The 23,745-nt window shown below is 56.9% G+C and overlaps 1 protein-coding gene across 2 annotated transcripts; it reads left to right on the top strand.

The window, feature by feature from the left end:
- Positions 1–1,270: 1,270 nt before the first annotated feature.
- Positions 1,271–22,275, top strand: SPMIP6 (sperm microtubule inner protein 6). Of its 2 annotated transcripts, none has more exons than XM_075932796.1 (7): positions 1,271–1,631; positions 9,733–9,880; positions 14,703–14,815; positions 16,705–16,780; positions 17,962–18,175; positions 19,924–20,013; positions 22,131–22,275. In XM_075932796.1, exons 1-7 carry the CDS (start codon positions 1,497–1,499, stop codon positions 22,234–22,236), a joined length of 882 nt encoding a protein of 293 aa, XP_075788911.1. In that variant the 5' UTR covers positions 1,271–1,496; the 3' UTR covers positions 22,237–22,275. The 2 variants fall into 2 exon arrangements, with proteins under 2 accessions (XP_075788911.1, XP_075788912.1); XM_075932797.1 differs by having other exon boundaries at positions 1,272–1,631; positions 17,962–18,170.
- Positions 22,276–23,745: the final 1,470 nt, after the last annotated feature.

Raw genomic sequence — 23,745 nt, 5'->3', positions numbered from 1 at the left:
ATCTAGCCCAGTAGCCTGTCTGCCCACAGTGGCCAGCACCAGATGCCCAGAGGGAGTGGATTGAAGACAATGATCAAGCAATTTGTCTCATGCCATCCGTCTCCAGCCTGACAAACAGAGGCGAGGGACACCATTCCTACCCCCTGGCTAATAGCCTTTTATGGCCCTAACCTCCATGAATTTATCTAGCTTCTCTTTAAACTCTGTTACAGTTCTAGCCTTCACAGCCTCCTCTGGCAAGGAGTTCCACAGGTTAAATTTCCACAGTGTCAAATTTGCAGATGAACTGTAGCTCAGCAGTTTCTCTTTGAAGTCTGTTCTTGAAGTTTTTTTGTTGCAGCATGGCTACCTTTAAATCTGCTACTGTTTGTCCAGGGATACTGAAGCGTTCTGCAGGTTTTTGTGTATTGCCATTCCTGATATCTGATTTATGTCCATTTATTCTTTCAGGTAGGGACTGTCCAGTTTGGCCGACGTATATAGCAGAGGGGCATTGCTGGCACACGATGGCGTAGATTACATTGGTAGATGTGCAGGTGAATGAACCCGTGATGGTATGGCTGATCTGGTTAGGTCCCATGATGGTGTTGCTGGTGTAGATATGTGGGCAGAGTTGGCACCGAGGTTTGTTGCAAGGATTGCTTCCTGACCCATCAGTTTAGGAATAAACAAAGACTGTGAATGGCTAGCCAACTACAAAAGCAGTTTCTCCTCTCTTGGTGTTCACACCTCCACATCAGCTGCTAGAAGTGGGCCTCATCCTCCCTGATTGAATTGACCTCGTTATCTCCAGCCTCACTCTTGATTGGCACTCTTTTCTTATGCCTGCATATTTATACCTGCCCCTGGAATTTCCACTACATGCATCTGACGAAGTGGGTCCTTGCCCACAAAAGCTTATGCTCCGATAAATTATTAGTCTATAAGGTGCCACTGGACTCCTCGTCGCTTTTATAGGTTAATCAGTTGACCGACTCCACTTTCACATCCCTAGTACGTACCGAAGAATGGGAGTCAGAGAGCTCTGCTCCCGCGAAGGGCAAGCGAGCCGAAGGCATTCAGCAAGGCCACGTCACTTGCACCAGAATGTGGCAGACCCCTGGGGGAAAGGGACCCGCCCTAGGGCTGGGATTTTCTCGTGTGAATGGCAGCAGAGTGCGCTACACACAGGTTGGAGCCAGCACAAGGGCACTGACTCTGGAGGGGATGAATGTCCCGGCGCGTTTACTGTGACATCATCGGTGATGCAAGCGGGGCTGGTGAGTGGGGGAGGCTGTCACATTCAAGGAACACGCCAGGCTGGCACCCCAGCATGCAGAGCCCCTCTCCCCTCCCCAGCAGCCACAGACGTTCAAGGGGGCGGGGAATCCTAATCTAATGACGTTGAGGCACAAGAGCCTTTGGCCCATGACGTTGACCCCCCCAGGTGCCCCTGTGACCTGTGGAGCCGCTGAGCGCATTTGAAGAAGGATTCCCCCTCGCGGGCGTGTTTCAAGATGTTCCTCTTCGCCCGTAAAACCAAGACCCCCATCAGCACCTACACGGACTGCTACCGACCTCCCAATTCCATGCGAAAAACCTTCCAGGAGGCGCCGATGACCCTGTGGAAAGAGAACAAGTTTGTGACAGAGGTAAAGCTCCCCCCGTCGCAGGCAGCGTGCTCAGGGGAGCGCTGTCTGTAACACGCCAGAGCTCGGCGTCCGTGCGGCCCTGTCGCGCCTCAGCTTCCGAAGAGCTCCGCACGCCCCTCACATGCTGATTTCTCTGGCGTTTCGGGTGTCCTCATAAAACGAGGGCTGCCCTTGCCACCGAGTGCTTTGGCTGTGCGGGTGCGGTGGTATCAGTACCCCTAACGGTGCAGCTGGTGAGCAAGATGCAGGCTGTGGTGGTCCTAGATCATCCCTGATAGATGTTTGTCTAACTAGCTCTTAAATATCTCCAGTGAGGGAGATTCGGCAACCTCCCTGGGCAATTTATTCCAGTGCTTAACTACCCTGACCATTAGCAAATGTTTCCTAATGTCCAACCTAAACCTCCCTTGCTGCAGTTTAAGCCCATTGCTTCATGCCCCGTCCTCAGAGGCCAAGGAGACTGGGTTTTTTCCACAGACTTTTAACAACCTTTCAGGTATTTGAAAGCTCTTGTTATCATGTCCCCTCTCGGTCTTCTCTTTTCTAAACAAAACAAGCCCAATTCTTTCAATCTTCCCTCCTTGCTCATGTTTTCTAGGCCTTTAACCATTTTTGTTGCTCTTCTCTGGACCTTCTCCAATTTCTCCACATCTTTCCTGAAATGTGATGCCCAGAACTGGACACAGTCCTCCAACTGAGGCCTAATAGCACAGAGCAGAGAGGAAGAATGACTTCTCGTACCTTGCTCACAACACGCCTGTTAATGAATCCCAGAATCATGTTTGCTTTTTTTGCAACAGTGTCACATGGTTGACTCATGTTTAACTTGTCATCCACGCTGATCCCTAGATCCCTTTCTGCAGTACTCCTTCCGAGACAATCATTTCCCATTCTGTGTGTGTGAAACGGATTGTTCCTTCCTAAGTGGAGCACTTTGCATTTGTCCTTATTAAACTTCATCCTGTTTACCTCAGTCCATTTCTCCAGTTTGTGCAGATCATTTTGAATTTTGACCCTATCTTCCAAAGCACTTGCAACCCTTCCCTGCTTGGCATCATCTGCAAACTTAATAATCTTACTCTGTATGCCAATATCTAAATCATTGATAATACAAGTCCCAAAACACACCCCTGCAGAACTCTCCTTGTTATGCCCTTCCAGAATGACTGTGAACCGTTGATAGCTACCCTCTGGGTATGTCTAGACTATATGGCTCCGTCGACGGAGCCCCGTAGATTAGTTTACTAGACATAGGAAAAAGAAGCGGCGGTTTAAATAATCGCCGCTTCATTTACATCAAAATGGCTGCCGCGCTGTGCTGATCAGCTGTTTGGTGGCACAGCGCGGTAGTCTGGATGCTCCGTGGTCGATAAGGGAAGCCCTTTTTGACCACCCCGGTAAACCTCGTTCCACAAGGCATAACGGGGTGGCTTCCCTTGTCGACCACGGAGCGTCCAGACTACTACACTGTGCCACCAAACAGCTGATCGGCACAGCGCGGCAGCCATTTTGAAGTAAATGAAGCGGCGATTATTTAAATCGCCGCTTCATTTTCCTATGTCTAGAAACCTCATCTACACGGCTCTGTCAACGTCTCCCTCTGAGAACAGTTATCCAACAAGTTATACACCCACCTTATAGTAGCCCCATCTAGGTTGTATTTCCCAAATTTATTAATGAGAAGGCCATGCAAGATTATATCTAAAGCCTTACTGAAATCTAGATATACCATATCTCCTGCTTCCCCCTTATCCACACACCTTGTTATTCTGCCACAGAAGACTAACAAGGTGGTTTGATACAGTCTGTTCTTGACAAATCCATGTTGATTATTTCTTACCACCTTATTATCTTCTAGATGATTGCAAATGGACTCCTTCATTATTTGCTCCTTATCTTTCCTGGCACAGAATTCAACCTGTCTATCATTCCCTGGGCTTTCCCTATTTCCCTTTAATAGATGGGCATTATATTTGCCCCTTTTCAGTCTTCTGGAATCTCTCCTGTCTTCCATGACTTTTCAAAGATGGTAGCTAAAGGCTCAGCTATCTCCTCAGTCAGCTCCTTAAAGACCTAGTGACTTGAAGACATCTAATTTCTCTATGTAATTTTGTACTTGTTCTTTCCCTATTTTAGCTTCTGATCCTGCCCCATTTTCTCTGCCATTCATTATGTTATGCAGTCAATCACCACCAACCTTCTTAGGCTAGGTCTACACTGCAATGTTAAATCGGAAAAAGGAACGCAATTTGTACGCAAATTGAGTATCGTTTTCTGATTTACTTTCAAAAGAGGCTTTTCCAAAATTTGGTGCATCTACATAGTGCCAAATTTTGGGGAAAAGTGCTCTTTCAACACATCCCTTATTCCTCATAGAACCAGGTTAACAGGAATGGTGAAAGAACATGTCCACTTTTTCGAAAATGTTTTCAAAAAAGTGGACACGTTCCTTGGATGCGGTGTTCCTTTTCTGGGATACAGGAAAAGCAATGCAGTCTAGATGTAGCCTTAGTGAAAAACAAGGAAGTCATTAAGTACCTGTGCCATTTCCACATTTCCTGTTAATCAGTGCAGCTAATGTGTCTATGGCAGTTCTAATAGGAAGTCAGTATCATTCTGGCCATTTTAAGATGGGGAAACTGAGGCAATGAGCAGAGAAGTGATTTGACCAAGGTCCTCCAGAAGATCAGTGGCAGAGATGGAAACAGAACTCAGCTTTCCAACAGCCAAAGCTAGTCCCTGAGCCAGTTGGCCACGTCTTTATTTGTTTACCTTCCTCTGTGCAAGGGGGTGCTGCATGCCAGACCCAGACACAAAGCTTTTGTTTACAACAGCCTGTACTAGACTCCAGTGTCCTTTAGATCAGCCAAAGTGTGAACCAGATGTTTCCCTTGCAAGTGGTGCCCTCCTCTTCAATAGCTATTAGAAGCCAGGATTTCATTGGTCACTCTGAGAAGCACCTGGCTGTCGGTGCTATTATAGATCGATCCATCCCCTGCCTACTCCTAGCTTCTGGGGTGAGCTGGAGCATGAGTTTGTGTCCCTGAGCATTGTTAGATTGCACTGTCACAGCACATGCTGGGCCCTACGGTTCCCCCTTAGCTTTACCTGAATGAGGAGCCGACATTTGGGGGCACTTTGTAACCAACCCTGGTTACGGACACTCCAGAGGCAGATCGCAAGCTGGACTCTCCTGCCTTGTCTCTCACTGGTGAGTTTCCTTGCTGCTGAGGCTCTGTGCCTAGCCAAGCCACGATTGGCCTTTCGGAAGGTTCCCAGTTGTAGAGGCCTGCACAATCCAGCGCCGTGATGCTGTTGTCAGACGCCGTCTGAGTTGGATCTATGGATAAAAGCCCTGCAGCCCAGCCTCCGAGCAAATGTAGGATGAATTCATGCCAGCTGGTAACGTACAAAAGTTCCTTACGTTCAGCATGTTCGCCGCCGACAGGGCATAGGAGTCGCCAGACAGCTTCTGTCTCTACGCATGAACTTTCCACTGCCTCCCCCGATGCGTCTGTCCTTTGGCTGGGACACGGTACGGTACGGTACGGTACGCAACGCCCTCTGCTGTCGCAGAATGGTGAATGCCTCCATGAGAAACTGATTCAGAGCTGAGGCATAGAGAGAGAGCATCTTAAAATAGGGAGGCTAAACAATCAGCGCAACTCTTTTGGGGTATTGCAGGCCCAGCCCGCGCACTCAGTATGGGGCATATGACACACAGCCAAGCGGCACTGGCAGGATTTTGCCGTCGGCCGCATTGCCTATGACGCTAGCAGCTGAAGCACACGGCAAGGGGCAGCGCATGCTGCTGTATTCCAGGAGAGGCTAATTATTAACGATCTAATCCACTTCCCATTGCCCATAATCTAATCACTCATATTAGCGGAAGGCCTAGGACATGCCATGAACACAGCAAAGATGGTGACAGAGAGGCTGGCTCCAAAGCGCAGGCAGTCGTGGGCAGAAAGATCTGACAAGCCGTCTCCTTGGACAGACGCAGCGGTGGGGAGGAGAGAGGACCTGGGAGCAGGGGTCCAGGCCATATGGAGATTTATCAGCCTTCCAGGAGCTGGCGCTGGGCTCATTAGCTGGAGAAGGCTCTGGTCTGATTTCTACTGGCAACAATCCAGGCAGGGCGTCACGCTGCAATTTTGGGGTGACCCTCCCCGCTGGGACCCGTCCCAGGCTGGCCCGAGGCCCTGCCCAGCTCAGAGGTTAGGTGCTGGGATGGGGTAACTGCTGGTGCTTGCATAGTGCCCGGAGAGTCTCCTCAGTGCAAGTGCCTGAATGTCAATCAGTCGGTTTGCACACTGGACACGCTGCGTTGCTCCCCAGCTGGCCAGTCATCTAGGAGGTGGCAGGGTGCAGACCTCTCCTGCCAGCTGGCTCCTTACATAAGGGGGCGCTGCACTGGCCCTTTAAGGGTGTGTCTGTTCCACCCTGGCCCTATCCAGGGTTAAACCCAGCCCCGAGAGAGGGCGGATCCCACAGCTGAGGCAGACAGCCAATTAGGGCCAAGCTGGAGGCTATATAAAGAAGGGCTCCTAAAGGGATGGAGACAGACTCACTCTGGCTATGGAGCAGGAGGGACCTGGCTGCCAGGGAAGCTGGGGGCTTCCTGAGACAGAGCAGGGCTGGGAAGAGGCTGGCAGAGCTGGGGAGGGCCTGAAGCAAGGCCCGAGGGTACTAGGGCTGCCGAGAGGCAGGCAAAGGCAGCAGGTCCACACCCCCTTGCCTGTGCTGAGTGGCCATGTCAGAAGCAGTTTGCCCCCGAGGCAGGGGCTAGATGAGGACTGGCCGTGGGTCCGAGGGGATTTGGGGGTTCCCTGGGAGGACCCCAGAGTGCCGGGGCACTGACATTGGACAGTTCTAGGGGGAAAGGGCACCGTGGGCAGGAAGGGACACGGAGCGGAATCAGCAGAAGACCGACTGGGACACCGACCAGCAGAGGGTTCTCTGAGGAGGGAGCACTGATTCCCCTAACTAGCAGCAGGAGGCGCCGTGGGGCTGGGTGCCGGCCCTGTGACCGGGGCCGAGGAGAAAGAGGTTCCCTCAGGAGGCTCTCCGATATCCTGGCGCCAGCCCCGGCTGGAGAGAGAGAAAGGCAGTGGGAGCCATTTTGACTAGGTGGCTAGGAAATCGCTGAAGGTGGCAGATGAGAAACGCCAGGGAATAGCACCAACTCTGTGGGTGCTCCGGGACTGGAGCATCCACGGGGGGGAACCACTAGGATGCTCAGCATCCCCCAGCCCTGCCGATCAGCTCCTCCCTCCTGCAGGTCATACAGCAAGGGCGGGGCACGCTTAGGGAAGGGGAACGGGTGCAACTTTGGGGAAGGGGTACAGTTGGGGTGAAGCCTGCCCCCCCGTAGATCAGCAAGTCGATGCCTCCACACCAGGGCGACATTCCGGCCCGTCCTTCCCCACCCAGTCCTGCAGGGATCCCGCCTTTCTATTTTAGCTACAATGCGGCTGAGCCAAGCGACTGTGACATCACCGGTGATGCGCGCAGGGCTGGTGACTGCGGGATACGGTCAGATTTGGGAGACAGACTTGTCGCTTGCTACGCTACGCCCAGGAGTCTTGCTCACGGTCTCGCCGTTCAGCGCAGCTCGTGGCAGCCTCCGGAAATTAACGTCAGGCCCAAGTCCTTCCTGTCTCTCAGGGACCGGCGGAGACTTCATTGAGACTGAAGGTGGAATCCCGTCCCCGGGTCCGTGCGAGAGATGTTCCTCTTTGCGCACAAAACGAAGACGCCCATCAGCACCTACACGGAATCTTACCGACAGCCTTGTACCGTCAAACAGTCTTACAAGGAGCAGCCCTTTATGTTGCTGGAAGACAACAAGTTTATTACCTCGGTAAATCTTCCAATTCGATGGCTCGGTTAGCAGGATGGCTCCTGATGGTCTGTGAGTGTGGCACCCGGGGCTTGGGCTGTGTTAGAGGACATGGGCCCAAGATTGGGGCGTGCCTTCTGGGGGACATGAGGGGATGTCCTGGGGGGGCAGAGGGACCCAGGCCAGCCCCCCCGGGAGCACCACTCAGCTCTGTGCCAGCCCTATCACCAGCCTAGGTCCCTTAATGCAGCCCAGCCGTAGCTCTGCACTGGGCACCGCTTCTGATCCTGGCCCTGGCATCACCCCTAGCCTCAGTCCTGACTCCCACTGTGGCCCTGTCTGACAGTAAGAAGCACAATCCATAAATCCTGGCTGAGAATCACGATTGTCTAGGATTTATTTTATGTTCTATTGAATCCAAGGTTGAGTCTCCCCACGGGGGCAGAATAGGGCCCCACTGCATCTGCTCCAGAAAGCATGCCCTGTAAATATCACCCGGCCAATCCGGTTCAAACCGCCGCGCCCGGGGCAGAGAGTTGCGTGTCTGTGCATGTTTTGAGTGGTTTATGGTTGAAGAAGTGGTTCAGAGAAGAGGTGAGGGTTAGGGGCAATTTGCATGCAACGAGGACTCTTTCTGCGCTCGCTGCAGTCTCTGGCTAATGGGGCTTTTTTGGGCACTTAAGGCGGAGGGTGTGGATGGGAATTTGGCCTGTTAAGCGGGTGACCTCCTTGTGCTCGCCGAACGCCTTCATCTTTCTGAGATCAACCTGCGTACTCTGGTGAGTGCTTTTATTCCTATTCATCTTTCCCCAGTGTGGAGAGGGTGTGTCTAGACTACAGGGTTTTGTCGACAAAAGTGGCCTTTTGTCAACAAAACTACACCTGCGTCTACACTACCGCCGTGTTCTGTTGACAGTAAGTCGACAGAACGCCGCAGTTTTTGTCGCCGGTGGTAAACCTCGTTTTACGAGGAAGAACGCCTTTTTTTTCGAAAGTACTCTTTCGAAAAAAGGCGCTATTGCATGCAAACTGTGCTTTTTCGGAAGAGCGTCTACACTCTCTTTCGAAAAAGCGGCTTGCTTTTTCAACAGAACTGGCTGTAATCTAGACGCTCTTTTTTGACAGAGGCTGTGTCGACAGTATCTGTCAACAAAACCTCTGTCGAAAAAGGCGTGCAGTCTATACGTAGCCCCACTGTGCTGGGTGGTGTGCACTTAAACAATCCCTGCCCTTAACGAGCTCAATCAACGGGACAGGAGGGAAGGGAAATAGACATGATTTTAGTGGATTTGAACCCAGCTCTCCTTTAGCGTGGTGCCCTAGCCAGTAGGCAACCCTACCGTCTCTGAAGTGGCGACCTGTAGATAGCTCCAGGGATGGTGAAATGGCACCAGGTTTCATGGCGATGGGACAGTATTTTGCTGCAGCATCGTGTGTTGCAGGATTCCAAAGCAGTATCTACCTGTAAGCATTAACCCGTAGCCTACCAGAGTAGCCCTAAAACATCCAGAAGAAACCCGAGCAATGGCTGAGTTCTAGTGAGCTTTTTAATCAGCCCTTTTACAGGCCCTGGCTCTGGTCTGCGTTGCTGTGCGTATGTTAAATGAGTAAGCAGTCATGTGTGCTCAGACAGGACCGTTGGGAATCCATAAGTGAACGGAAGATGGGCTGTTTTCTGCCCATGTAAATATTACGACAGTTGCACGGTCTAGGGTCAGACTGGAAGCTAGGAATTTCTAAATGCTAACCCTGGCAGTACACCAATTCCTCCTTTTCAGCGTCAGATCCATCCCCTGCCTAAATAAAAGGGAACCTACCTCCGCAAAGCACTTTGATACCAAGAGATAAAAGAACCATGTTAGCAAGAGGTGATGCCATTCTATACTTTGAAGAAGAAGAGTATTAATATTTGCAAACTGAACTGCTAACAGGTGTACGGCACAGCTGCCTTCTACTGGCTGTATCCAGAACTGCTCCGCTGTGTGTCATAGGCCCTATATGGCTCACCACTGACTTTGATTTTCCTTATACTCAAGTGCAAGGGCTTTCAGAGAGTGAGCCTTTCGGCTCCAGCCCAGCGCTTGTAACATTCCGGGTGGCCGTGGTGATGCGCATATTAACAGCCGGGACATGCCTTGATGCCATGGACTCCCCCGTTCAATGCAGGCTTGCATTTAATTAGCTTCATCCCAACCAGCCCGGAATTCGCAAAGAGCAAACATTGATCTGATTTCATCCCCAATTCTCTGTTGTCTTTAGGGGTTAAAGATGCCCAGAGTAGAAAATCAAGTGAACCAAGCTCACCTGGAGAAGATGATTAAGCATGCGGTGCAGGAATACTCCTATAAGAACACGATAGAACCGACAGCCTACAGGCCGGAAAAGTACTGGGTAACCAGGCCGGAAGGTATTGCTGGATTATTTCAATCGCCTGCCCCCCAGCCCTGCTCTCTGTCCTTTTCTTCCGGCCGGTCTGTAGCCTGCTCCTGCCCAGTGACGGGGCTTGAAACGGGGGGGCTTAGGGGGGTCGCACACGGAGACTGCAGTACAAGCAAAGGCTGCTGGGAGCAGGCACAGTTCACATCCTCTCCGTCTCTCCTGCAAGAAACGCCACCCAGTCCTGTCCCACCCCCCGCACACACACAGACCCCTCCTCCCCAGTAGCGATACGGATGGGAGAGCCGCTTGCTTGCTGCAGGGCTCAACATCCGTGTGGTTCTCTGTCCCGGGGGTGGTCAGTCGGGCCCCGCCCACAAACCACTCACCAGTCAGGCCGGGATGCACCCAGACTCCAGCTGCAGGGGTCGGGATAGTCCGAGCTGGCCATGAGAACAAAAGGGATTCCAGCGTGCAGCCTGCCGCTTGCCCTGGGGCTTGGGTCTGTAAGTGCCTGCCCCTCCCCACAACACACGCCCATTGCATGGTGCTCTCCTCTTCCCCCCCCCCCCCACATCTTCTGCCTCCACATTACTACCCACAGGAGATGAGTGTGGGGAAGGGTCCCTTGCTGGGGGAAGCCAGCAGCCCAGCTGGCATGATGGGAAACCGGCCAGCTGAGCACCCCCGGTCTCTGTGAAGGGCCCCGAGCTGGCTCCCTTGCCGTGGCTCTCCTCCTGGCTGGCCCTTTGCTCTGCGGCCAGGAGGGAAAGGAAAATGGCCAGGGGCGGTGGGTATGCTAGGCAAGGGGAGGCGTTGCCTTCCCAAACTGCCAGCCTGGCCCCGCCCCCAGAACACCTGATATAGGCACATTGGGGGACCTGTGCTCTGGGCCGGGGAGGCTGGAGCCACGTGCCTGCCCCATGCTGGGGGGGGCAGCATGTTTCCCTGCTTCCCCATGAGGTGGGGGGGCAGGGAAGCAGCTTGGCTCCCGTGGGGGGCAGGCCTTTGGCAGAAGGGGAGGCTGGGGGGGCATTGGGGGCTTACCTCCCCCCGCCCTAGCTTCGCCCACCGCCCATGAAAATAGGACTGGCTGTGGCCCACTCCTGCCAGCCGCAGGGCAGCTGACATGGGACAGAGGCCTGCTCCCCTGACGTCTGCGGGTGCCGGGGGAAGCAGGAGCGGGCAGGGCGGCCGGCCCTGCCTTGGGAGGCTCCTCTTCGTGCTAGAGAGAGGCAAAGGGCTAGTGGGGAGGGAGGGTGATTTGAAAAGCCCGGCCGGGCCCCTCTCACCCTCAGGGCAAGACCAGGCGCACCCGGGCAGGGTCCCTCGCCCCTCCTGGCGCCCCCCAAGGGCTGCTCCGCAGCACAGGGCAGTTGGATGGTGCTGTTGTACCTAGGCCAAGAGTTCCCAGAACAGGAGCCCACTGTCAGGCCCCTAAATCCTTTATATTTTAGTGCCTGATTTTCCAAAGTGCTGGGGGCCAAGCGTGGGCGTAGCCATGAGTGGGCCTGAGTGGGCCATGGCTACAGCCATGAATCCAGGCTCACGTCGTATCCAGGCCCACCTCCCCCAGCTCTCCAGCCAGAAAGTACAGCTAGGACGCCAGGGCTCACGCACTCCAGCCCGGCGATCCAGCCGGGGAGTAGGGCCAGGGCTTACCTCACTCCACCCAGCGCCCGAGCCAGGGAGCGGGGCCGGAGCCTCAGGGCTTACCTCACTCCGCCCGGCGCCCGAGCCAAGGAGCGGGGCCGGAGCCTCAGGCCTTACCTCACTCCGCCTGGCGCCCGAGCCATGGAGCGGGGCCGGAGCCTCAGGGCTTACCTCACTCTGCCTGGCGCCCGAGCCATGGAGCGGGGCCGGAGCCTCAAGGCTTACCTCACTCCGCCCAGCGCCCGAGCCATGGAGCGGGGCCGGAGCCTCAAGGCTTACCTCACTCCGCCCAGTACCTGAGCCATGGAGCGGGGCCGGAGCCTCAGGGCTTACCTCACTCCGCCCGGCGCCCGAGCCATGGAGCGGGGCCGGAGCCTCAAGGCTTACCTCACTCCGCCCAGCGCCCGAGCCATGGAGCGGGGCCGGAGCCTCAAGGCTTACCTCACTCCGCCCGGCGCCCGAGCCAGGGAGCGGGGCCGGAGCCTCAGGCCTTACCTCACTCCGCCCGGCGCCCGAGCCATGGAGCGGGGCCGGAGCCTCAGGGCTTACCTCACTTCGCCCGGTGCCTGAGCCAGGGAGCGGGGCTGAAGCCTCAAGGCTTACCTCACTCCGCCCAGTACCTGAGCCAGGGAGCGGAGCCGGAGCCTCAGGGCTTACCTCACTCCGTCCGGCACCGCCAGCTAGGAAGAGGGCCAGGGCAGTGGGGATTGCCCCGCATCCCTCCTGTCCCACTCCCCCCACTCCATTGTTGCCCACCCACCAAAGTTGCCTCTGGCGCCCGGTGCTCCCACTGACGTCAGCTTCACGCCACTAACATCGGAGACTAAAGAAGGGCGTGTGAGGCTCGCTGCAGGCGCCTTCTGTTGCAAATCTTGCCCTCGTTTCTCCATCCCTGCTCACCCCCGCACCACGGCACTTTCCGCTGTGGTGCCGGCAGCCGGCTGCGGCGTGGGAGGCCCACGCTGCCAAGGAGGGTGCAGAGCCAGTGCTATTGGCAAGTCCACGTCCGACCTGTCCCAGAGACACGACGGTTATTTCTCTCTCTGAGACTCAGACGTAACGGCAGCAGTCGCAGGTGCCCTGTTCCCATGGGGCCTTCCAGCCCCCATGTCCTTCGTCACTGTAACTAACTGCTGCGCAAACTCCACCCGGGGCTCACTTCACAGCAGCCGCCTCGGGTGAGGAACGCGGCTCCTGGGGAACAAGGTACGGGGATAGTAGACTATAGAGTAGGATGGAAAGTGAGGAGGAAGCCGCTTGAAACTGAAGCGAGCGTTCAGGTGGGCAGAAGGCATTCCCTGCGATGTAATTCGGCCAGGACACTGGGGTTCGCATCCCTACAAACAGCGCCAGCAGGGCCATGAAGGGTTAGGGGGTCTTAGCTGTCAGTCGCATCCACAAGAGGGTACCTCCAGCATCCCAGAATCCCGTGCACCATGCTGTGGAACCGATGAATGTCTATGATTCTATGACCGGTGCCTCCAGCGTGCTGAGATTCCCCCGTGCACGATGGCCGGGCTGGAGCCCAGTTGCGTTGGATGGCAGGGCTGACACTGTGCATGGCAGGCTGTTTGCCTGAGGGTTTTTTAAACTCAGCCGCCACCCGGCAGCTTCAGCGAGCTACGTGGCACGGTTTGCTGGGGTCAAAAAGGTGATTCTGGGCTGCAAAAAGGGAGGGACCTTTGGAGGAGTGAATAGAGGCAGGGAGGTGACTTGGTCTCTGTTTGCAGCACTGGCGAGACTGTTCCTGGAACACGGGGTCCCACTCTGGTACCCACACGGTGAGACGGGTGTTGAGAACTCAGGCTACGTCTACACGGCAAGGCTTTTGCGCAAAAATGGGCCTTTTTGCATAAACACCTGTGAAGCATCCACACCTCAAATGCCCGTGTGGGCAAGTAAATCAGCAGTAAAATGGCAGAACGGAGGGCTTTCACGGTGTAGGTAACCCTCCTCCTACGATGCATAACTCCCTTTTGCGCGTCAGCTATTGCGCAAAAAGGCAAGTGTGGATGCTCCAGAAAGAAACCTCTATTGGAAGAAGCACAGGTGCTCTGATGACCATTCTGTGAGTGGCCACGAGAGCTTTCTTGTGCACGAGCGTCCACGCAGCGTGGATGCGCTCTTGTGCAAAAGCACATCACTTTTGTGATGCGCTCTGAGGGGTGGGAGGTGCTCTTGCACAAGAAGCATGCAGTGTAGATGTAGCCAGAGATAAAATGCTGCAAAAAGCCACCAGTGTGATTCCAGGGTTGGCATGGGTGATTGGCACAGCTGGGGCGTGGAGGAGGCAGGCCCCCAACCCCGCCCCCTCTGCAGAGGCCCCACCCTCCACTACGGGGAGGGGAAGAGACAGGAGGGGGCAAGTGTGTGTCCCAGACTCCGCAGTCCCCAGAGCACCACAGAGGGAGGAGGCCAAGCACAGAGGAGGGTGGGCACTGGGGGGCAGCACACGCCACCCCCAGAATCAGTAGGGATTCTAGGGGTGGAGAGGGGGCAGGGCTATGCCTGGTGGTTTGGGAAGGCAGAACCTCCCCCTGCCTAGCCAACCTAGCCAACCATGCGGGTTGGAAATAAAAGAAGCCTTTGAGGGAGAGGTGCTCAGCTTACGGAAAAGAAGCTGGTGCTGTTGAGTTACTGCATCTACAGACCTGCCCCAGGAGGAAATGGATGGGCTCTTTAATGGAGATGGCCTCTCTCCCACAACTGGAAGGGACCTTCATCAAGTCCAGTCCCCTGCCTTCACAGCAGGACCAACTACCATCCCTGACAAATTTTTGCCCCAAATGGCTTCTGCAAGGATTGAACTCACAACCCTGGGTTTAGCAGGCCAATGCTCAGAACACTGAGCTATCCTTCCCCCCTTTCATCTTGTGGCATCCGGCAAAGCAAGCAGCAGCAGCTGGAAGTTCCAGCCAGACACACGCCCGTTAGAAATGGCAGACGTGGGTGGCGACTGGAACAAACTGCCGAGGGTGGCAGCGGGTTCTCCATCGCTTGACGCCTTCTGATGCAGACTGGGAGCTTTTCTGGAGGAGAGGCTCTACGGTCTGGGGTTCCCTCCAGGAGCAACTGGGGGGAATTCCCTGGCCCATGTACTAGAGGTCCGGGTAGATGGCTCGTTTCTCACCTTGATGTCTAAGACGCCGCTCTTCGTCCCTGGGAGGAAACGTTTTTCTGTCTGTTCATTTCCTTTTCAGAAAAGTACAATCCAGTTTTTGTCAGTGGAGACAAGTACGCAACATGGCGGACAGGCCCCTACAACAGCGCGGGGTGGAATAAATACACCACCTACCTCCCCAGGCTTCCAAAGGTAAACCACGGGCCTCCAGCACACCCCTGCTTCTCTTCCCTAGGGAGGGGCTGGCGGACGGCGAGGGAAGGGCTAGGGAGGGGCTGGCGGACGGCGAGGGAAGGGGCTAGACTTTCAAAACTGCTTATGGCATCAGAAATGATGAGGGGTTTGGCACGGCTGCCATACGAAGAGAGATTAAAAAGACTGGGACTTTTCAGCTTAGAAAAGAGGAGACTAAGGGGGGATATGATAGAGGTCTATACCATCAAAACAGGGGTGGAGAAAGTGAATAAGGAAAAGTTATTGACTTGTTCCCATAACACAAGAACGAGGGGTCACTAAATGAAATTAATAGGCAGCAGGTTTAAAACAAAAGGAAGGTTTTCTTCACTCAGCGCACAGTCAACCTGTGGAACTCCTTGCCAAAGGATGTGGTGAAGACCAGGACTTTAACAGGGTTCAAAAAAGAACTAGATAAATTCATGGAGGTTAGGTCCATCGAGACTTATTAGCCAGGATGGGTCAGGATGATGTTTCTAGGCTCTGTTTGTCAGAGGCTGGGAATGGGCGACAGGGGACGTATCACTTGATAATTCCCTAATCTGTTCCCTCCCTCTGTGGCATCTGACATTGTCCACTGCCGGCAGACAGGACACTGGGCTAGATGGACCTTTGGTCTGACCCAGTCTGGCCGATCTTATGTTCTTATGACATCTCAGCCCCTGTGCCGCCACCTGCCGCCAGAGAAGGCCTGTACAGCTGGTTTGAAAATGTAACGCTCAATAACCCAGGTCAAAAGCCAGCATGACCCTTCTCTGAGCTTGCATAGCGCCTTCCCGCTGCTAAACTCTGCAAAATGGAGTCGGTCACGCCTCCCTCCACCCCGCGTGGTAAGCAAGGGCTTGCCTTCATCTGGCTCTCGGCCACCTTCTGTGAGGTGCTGCTCCCGCTACAAGATGGCTCCCCCCTCAGCGGGGAGAGCTGTGTTTCCAGACAGGGCTCAGCCCCGGCAAATACCAGGAGCTAGAGTCCGGGGTCGGTTTCCTGGCTGCGTAGTTCTGTGCAATAGAACCAGAAGGAGACGCTGAAGGTGCCCCGGGTTCTGTGGAGACTGGAATGACACAGATGTTGGCCCAGTTCCCAGTGGGCAAGTGTCCATGTCGGAAACGCCACCCGCTCACTAAGCAGCATAGAATCCGAGAATCCCAGGGCGGGAAGAGACCTCAGGAGTCACCGAGTCCAGCCCCCCGCCCAAAGCAGGATCAACCCCAACTCAACCATCCCAGCCAGGGCTTGGTCAAGCTGGGACTTAAACCCCTCTAGGGATGGAGATTCCACCCCCTCCCTAGGGAACCCAGCCCAGCGCTTCCCACCTGCCTAGGGAAATAGTTTTTCCTAATATCCAACCTGACCTCCCCCACTGCAACCTGAGCCCATTGCTCCTTGTTCTGCTACCTGCCCCCATTGAGAACAGCCTCTCTCCGGCCTCTTCAACCCCCTTCAGGGAGTTGCAGGCTGCTCTCAAATCCCCCCCCACTCTGCTCTTCTGCAGACTAAACAAACCCAAATCCCTCAGCCTCTCCTCATAGGTCATGTGCTCCAGCCCCCGAATCATTTTGGTTGCCCTCCGCTGGACCCTCTCCAATGCGTCCACATCCCAACTTGCTGAGGGTGCCACCCATCCCCTCCGCCAGGGCGTTAAGAAAGATGCTGAACCAAACCGGCCCCAGAACCGACCCTTGGGGCGACGAGGCTGGCGGGCTCAGCAAAGAGGCCCAGGACAGAAAGGAAGTTGCCTTCACATCCCAGGGCCAAGGGCAGGGCAGGGTGAGGGGAGCTCGAACTTTCCTGGCCCCTGCACGACGGGGAGGTTGCCGGCTGCTGGATTCTGCCACCTTTCCTTGCAGGAAGCCGGGATGGAGACCATCCTGCGCGGGATGCCCATGCAATACCCCCCGAAGCCTGACCGACTCAATAACTACGGTAATTACACTGGGTTCTCCGCTCGCCTGACCCGGGAGGGCAGGGATTCCGGGGAGCCAGGGGTCTGAGACCCTCTCTGGCTGGAGACAGGCGTCCCGCGGAGATTTCCTTGGGAGGTTTTTACATGCAGCCTTTCTGAGCCCTTCCAGCAAGCCCCGGGGTCCATTCCAGCGTAAGGCTCTGCTGTTGCTGCAGTGTGGGGCTGGGAAGGCGCTGCCCGGACTTGCCAGTTAACTGCCCTCCTCACCAACCCCACACGGCAGGGCCCCCGAGGTGATGAAGCAGAGGCAAGGAGGACGTGGCGAACACCCTCGGCTAGGAGCTTATGGCACTGCTAAGGCTTTTCATCCTGGAGGCTGGGGGGCGCTTTCGTAAACGGTCACTCCCCATGGGATGTTCTGGCCAGTCCCTTGTGCATTGACTCCCCTGCCCGGTTCGCCTGCAGGACCCTCCTGCAGCCAAGCACACACCTTTGCCGCTAGAGCAATGCAGTAGCTGGCAGCAGTAGTAGGTTGTTGTCCTGCCGGTGGACCAGCCCCTAGAGCAGAGGTGGGCAAGCTATGGCCCATGGGCTGGATCTGGCCCGCCAAGCCATTTCATTTGGCCCGTGGCCTCTACCCTCCTTCACCCACACCCCCAAGCCTGTGGGGGGGAGCGTACGAAGTCTCCTCCCCTGCCAGGGCTGCGCAGCACCAGAGGGAACCGGCAGCTGTTCAGAACGGCTGACGGTTCTGTCCAGGCGCCATGCGCCCCAGGCAGGGCAGGGCGGGGGCGAGAGACGTCTCATGCTCCCCCACCCCATGGGGGAGCACGCAAAGACTCCTCCCCCCACCGCCAGGGCCACGCGGTGCCTAGAGAGCACCGCCCCTTCCTTCCAAGGCCCCACCCCTTTTGCCTAAGGCCCCGCCCCTTCCCAGGCTGGTCTGCCTCCACTACCGCAAAATTCCCCTACAAAAATTATTGCCCACCCCTGCACCCGAGGGAGCTGTGGCACGCACACACAAGCGTGGTATGTTTGCTCTAGCCACTAGACCACACTCCCTGCCCCGTTCGGAGTCTGGGGCGTGGCTGTCCCTAGTGGCCGTGGGCTCGGTGCCCAGCATGCGGGAGGGCCCGGCGGGCTGTCCAGGGTGGCGAATGCCGGGCTCTCACAGCCGGGGGGCCGACCCCTCTCGTTTCAGAAAGGGAAGTGGTGGTCAACATGTTGAACAGCTTATCCCGCAACCAGCTGCCCTCCGTCCAGCACCAGACGGTCCTGCCCGGGCGCAAGCCCTTCCAAGGCTACTACAGTCCCTGCACCGGGCGCCACTACTGCCTGCGCGGGATGGATTACTACGTGGACGGCGCCCCCTGCAACGAGAGGCAGCTCAACCAGCTAGTGGAGAAGATTGTAAGGTTCGGAGGGCTACGCACTGCACGTCCCGCTTCCCGCTGGGCCCCGGGGCGGGGCAGAACCAGGTGGCCTTCCCCTTTGCTGGGCTCTGCCGGGTGCCCGGGGGTCGGCTCTTGGGCCCTGGCCCTGCCCGTCCCCCCCCAATGCTCCTCCGGGCGGGAGAGGGGGTGGCTCTCGGTTCCGGCAGACGGGCACTTTGGGAAGGGAAAGGCAGCGGTCAGGGGACACGGGCATTCTTGGCCCTGAGCCCAGGCAACGGACCGGAACCGGAGAGATGCTCGGGGGAGGGGAGATCTGGTGTGCGCCTTGATTTGCCTTCTGCTCCGGAGCCCGTGGGGGTGCCAGGGTCACGGTCTCCACCTCCAGGCGGGCTAGAAACCACCTTCCCAGTCGCACAGCGGCCCCGCTCCCAGGCCTGGGCGCTCGTGACAGGGAGCTGGCAGCGCCGGCATCTTCCCGGCAGCCTCCCTCCCTCTCCTGCCCCTTGCTCAGCCCCTTGGGTTTGCCCTGGGGGGGGTTCATTTGTCATTCCCTTTTGCCTCCATGCTCCCTCCCCATCCCCACTCTCTCCTCTTCCCTCCCCCCGCCCTCACCTGCCCTGTTCTCCCCTCTCCCCTTCCTGCTCTCTCCTCTTCCCTCCCCCCGCCCTCACCTGCCCTGCTCTCTCCTCTCCGCTCCCCCCACCCTTACCTGCCCAGCTCTCTCCTCCCCCTCCCTGCTCTCTCCTCTCCGCTCCCCCCACCCTTACCTGCCCAGCTCTCTCCTCCCCCTCCCTGCTCTCTCCCCTCCCCCCACCCTTACCTGCCCAGCTCTCCCCTCTCCCCTCCCCCCGTTCTCCCCTGCCCCCTCCCCCGCCCTCACCTGCCCAGCTCTCTCCTCCCGCCCTCACCTGCCCTGTTCTCCCTTCTCCCTCCCCCGCCCTCACTTGCCCTGCTCTCCCCTCTGCCCTCCTCCGCCCTCACCTACCCAGCTCTCTCCTCCCCCTCCCTGCTCGCTCTTCTCCCTTCCCCCCACCCTCACCTGCCCTGTTCTCCCCTCTTCCCTCCCCCGCCCTCACCTGCCCTGTTCTCCTCTCTCCCCTCCCCTCCCCCAGCCCCACCTGCCCTGCTCTCCCCTCTCCCCTCCTCCGCCCTCACCTGCCCTGTTCTCCTCTCTCCCCTCCCCCGCCCTCACCGGCCCAGCTCTCCCCTCTCCCCTCCGCCGTTCTCCCCTCCCCCTACCCCACCCTCACCTGCCCTGCTCTCCCCTCCCCCAGCCCCACCTGCCCTGCTCTCCCCTCTCCCCTCCCCCAGCCCCACCTGCCCAGCTCTCTCCTCCTGCCCTCATCTGCCCTGTTCTCCCCTCTCCCTTCCCCGCCCTCACCCCCCTCCAGCTCTTCCCTCCCCTGCCCAGCTCGCTCCTCCCCCTCCTCCGCCCGCTGGATACAACCCCGCCTCTGGCAGCCTCCCTTCGTGGGGGCAGTAGTGGCCTGAACTCAAAGCTGAGACGCGCCGGGATCCGGTTTCCCCTGCAGTTAAAAGTCTGGGGGCTCGGTGCCCCCACTATCTGCCCTTAGGAGTTCAGTGCCTGTGCAGTGAACAGTCACCTCCTTGTTACCACTGCCCCCCCCCCCCAGCGTCCACCCCGGCGCCTCTGACCCCACGCGGGCGGAGAGAGGGAGTCCCCGGCGCCCCAGCATGGAGGGAGCAGAGATCAGCAAGTGCGGGTGCCTAGTACCGTCGCTCACCTTGCCCCTTGCGGGTTTTTCCAGGAATATCCCATACTGCGACTGCAGCCAAGAGACGATGGGCTATGCACCCACGCACAGCTCGCCGCAATCTTTCCCGTATATGAACCTTAGGTAAGAAAGTTAACGCTGGGCTCAGTGGGACGAGGGGTCGGGGGCACAGCTCTAGAAAACAATATTTTACGCTGGGCAGAACAGCCTGGGACTCTTCCCGGCACCTGGATCTCTCCCCATTGGGGTGTCAAGCAAATCGTGCCGCATTGCCGCATGTCTTAGAGCAGCCTCTGAAGCATGGACTGGGGAAGGCAAGCCCCTAACCCCGCCCCCAGCCCCGCCCCTTTTACTGAGGCCCCACCCACATGGGACCCAAGATGACTCCTCACCCCCCACCAGGGGGAAGCGGGCCAGTGGGCCACCACCGCTGCCCCCCACAGCACAGGGAGGACAGGCGCACAGCCCCCCCCCAGAGCACAGGGAGGGCGGGCATTGGGGGCAGCAAGACTCCACCCCCTGGTACACCTACAGTAAGCGTTCTGGGGGGCAGCGTGTGGGCGGGGCCAGGCTGGCCGTTTGGGAAGGCAGCGCCTCCCCCTGCCTCGCACGCCCGCCGCCCCTGCTTCCCGGACTATAGAGAGATGAGGTGACGTACCAAAGGTCACAAGTGGCAGAGTTTGCGGGGGAAGGGGGGTAGTTGATTTTTAAGGGACAGCCCCATGTTGCTGTTCGTGCTACAAAACAAGGGGTAGGTAGGGACCAAGCAAAGGATGGGGGTTTGCTCTGCCCACCCTGGGGACCCCAGCTGAGGGCAAGAGCAGCTGTTGGGAAGTGGTTGCAAGAAGCCAGGGTGATGTAAAGAAACCCTGCAGGAGCTTGGGGTGGTGACTTGGGCTCAGTCCCAGCAGAGAGATCCCTCAGGACTACGAACGCATCGAAGAGTATTTAAAGGAGGCCGAAAAACGATTGCCTCCATGAGTTTGTTCCCTTTCCGTTAGACTTTCCTACGCACACAGGACACGTACGGTACTTCTCCTGTGCCTCAGTGCCCCAGCTGCAGGACACGGGAAGCCATTCCCAGCCTCCTCTACCGGAGTGGCGGCTGAAGGCCCAGCTGGGAAAGGCTGCCGAAGCCCCGCCCCTTCCACCCGAAGCCACACCCCTTCCCTGAGACCATGCCCTGCCCAACCCCAGCTGAGGTCCCGAGCTGCCGTGCGGCGCAGCCCCAGCCGCCGACCTGCTGCACGGTGCAGCCTCAGCCCCTCCTGGGCAGTGTAGACAGTTTTGGGAAGGTAATGCCTTCCCTTGCCTGCATTACCTGCCGCCCATGCTGGGCAGGCTTGTGAGCGGGTATTTACGAGTTAATGTCTCTCTTATGCTTTGAACTCACAAAGCCCCGGGCGAGTATTTGAAATTCCAGCACACGGACTCACAACACCACGGAGACAGGGAGTTAAGTTTTCGTTCCACTTTAACAGGTCCCCATGTCTACATTGTCTACTGCCCAGCACCTGGGTTATCCGGTGTCCCTCTTTCAGCACGCTGTTCTCGGCAGGGTAATCTGGCTGCGTCCTCTACCTGGTGCCTCTTCTTTGCTGCCCGTTTACTTTTAGGGTCCTGCCGCTGACGAGGCCCAAACCAGCAGGAATTAGGGTCTGGGGTGCAGGGGCTGTTTGACCAGATTTACCCTGGCTGTTGTCAGCCCTGCTCAATGCCAGGCAGCCCAAAATCACCGGTTGGCTTTTCTCGCTCCTGCCACACCCAGAGACCCGCTGCCCCAGATCCCAGGACCTGGCATTTGCTGGGGGCAGAATGCACGTGGAAGCATCGCTCTGTAGGAAAGTGACCCCCCCCCCCAGACTTAGGTAATCAAGCCCTACTTATTGCAATCGCCCCTAGCAAGAACTTGGGAAAGTGGATTTCCTGCATGCATGAAGAACATAAGAACGGCCAGACTGGGTCAGACCAAAGGTCCATCTAACCCAGTATCCTGTCTGCCAACAGTAGCCAGTGCCGGGTGCCCCAGAGGGGGTGGACCGAAGACAATGATGAAGTGATTGGTCTCCTGCCATCCCTCTCCAGCCTCTGACAAACAGAGGTCGGGGCACCATTCCTACCCCCCGGCTAAAAGCCTTTTATGGACCTAACCTCCATGAATGTATCTAGCTCTTTTTTAAACTCTGTTATAGTCCATATGCATGAGGCTTACGATCCCTCTGTCTTTCCTCCTTGCCCAGGTGGGACACGAGTCACTTCCAGAAGGCCGGTGGGCCGCAGAAGGATAGCTACGTCATTCATCCCGAGTTCGTGTCGGAGTCTTACCCCACTTCGCCGTGTTGGTAGAGAGCAGGGCCGGGCGCCCATTAAAATGGGCCTTGCCAACCGGGGCGTGCTCGTTCCTTGGGGTGCCGACTGGGGAACGTCCCCGCCTCCTGGCAGTAGCTTCGGGCAAGACGCAAAGGGAGCTAAGAGGAGGGTGGCCCGCAGCCTGCATCTCGCAAAGAGGAAATGGCAGCCTCAGGACCGAGACAGACTCAACCCCCAGGAGCATGGGACCCACACGGGGGCAGCAGGCGAAGGCGCGCAGGGAGTCTGTCTTTGCTCTGAGGTGTCCGTCAGGCCCTTCTCTGGCAGGGTTGGGAGCTTTTTATATGCTGCTCAGAGACCGGATTAATTAGCAGTTGCAGAGCTGAGCTCACCACACCTCCCCTGCCCCCAGAGGAAACGTACTGAGCAGCACAGCTGCTCTTACCCCCAACCCCCTTACTGCCTCTCCAGGGCTGGCAACGTTGCTGCTCGAGATGGTTGGGAGGGAAACAGGATTGGGGGCGTTCTGAGGATCTGGGGAAGCCAACAGGGTCTCTCTGGTGTCCCGGGGATCTGGGGAAGCCAATGGGGTCTCTCTGGTGTCCTGGGGATCCAGGGAAGCCGACAGAGTCTCTCTGGTGTCCTGGGGATCTGGGGAAGCCGATGGGGTCTCTCTGGTGTCCTGGGGATCCGGGGAAGCCGACGGGGTCTCTCTGATGCCCTGGGGATCTGGGGAAGCCGATGGGGTCTCTCTGGTGTCCTGGGGATCCGGGGAAGCCAACGGGGTCTCTCTGATGCCCTGGGGATCTGGGGAAGCTGTATTTGTCTACAATTCTCTAATTGCTGCTTCTCCAAAAGCCTTCCCTCTCCTGCTGCAAGTGCCGCTCTGCATACGTGTTGTAACACGGCAGGCACAGAGTGAGAGCTTCACAGCCGTTCCTGCACCACTTTCTGTAGCCACGTGGAAAGGTTCGAACTCAGGCCCTCCTGCTGTGAGTTTACAGGCCTCCCCACGCTGCTGCTTGAGCTGAATGAGAGTCTTCATGTTTGCAATATAGGGTATATGACACACAGTTGAGCAGTGCTGATTCCCTTCAGAAGAGGTCAGTGGTAAGTTCACAGCCTTGCCAGTTCATGACTGCATTTTGCTTTTCATTGCTTAAATATCAGTGTGATGGGTAACCATTTAGTAACAACGGTGCCAAAAGACCTACAATAGTTGATTTGTAACCAACTTTTAAAATGTGTCTCCTGGCTTGTATCTTCATTTCCTTCTCCCCCGACCCTGAACCCCAGACTAGTAGAGACAGCCTCTGTTAGTCCGAACTAGTTAAACAACCTTAACTCTGCCCCTGTATTCCTGGCTATGTTCTGCTCCTTCATATCTCACTCCCACCCAGCACATAAGAACTGATGCCCCTTCCTCTGCATAAAAGACTTTTATCACAAGCCGGCTGTGAGCTAGGGTGGTATTAATCCCATTGAACTGAGGCATGCAGCAGGAGGAGTGACTACTCCATCAGGACCGGAGTCCTGATCCCGAGC

This window comes from Pelodiscus sinensis, chromosome 6, assembly GCF_049634645.1.
Source record: "Pelodiscus sinensis isolate JC-2024 chromosome 6, ASM4963464v1, whole genome shotgun sequence".
Classification (NCBI taxonomy): domain Eukaryota; kingdom Metazoa; phylum Chordata; order Testudines; family Trionychidae; genus Pelodiscus; species Pelodiscus sinensis.
Note: the sequence above shows the minus strand (reverse complement) of the source record. Positions and strands in the feature narration are given on the sequence as shown.

What these genes read in the sequence shown, in the direction of transcription:
- SPMIP6 (XM_075932796.1), top strand. Translation starts at nt 1,497, where the DNA reads ATGTTCCTCTTCGCCCGTAAAACCAAGACCCCCATCAGCACCTACACG. An exon ending in AGAACAAGTTTGTGACAGAG is followed by an intron (nt 1,632 to 9,732) that starts GTAAAGCTCCCC and finishes TGTTGTCTTTAG; the next exon opens with GGGTTAAAGATGCCCAGAGT. An exon ending in CTAGTGGAGAAGATTGTAAG is followed by an intron (nt 18,176 to 19,923) that starts GTTCGGAGGGCT and finishes GGGTTTTTCCAG; the next exon opens with GAATATCCCATACTGCGACT.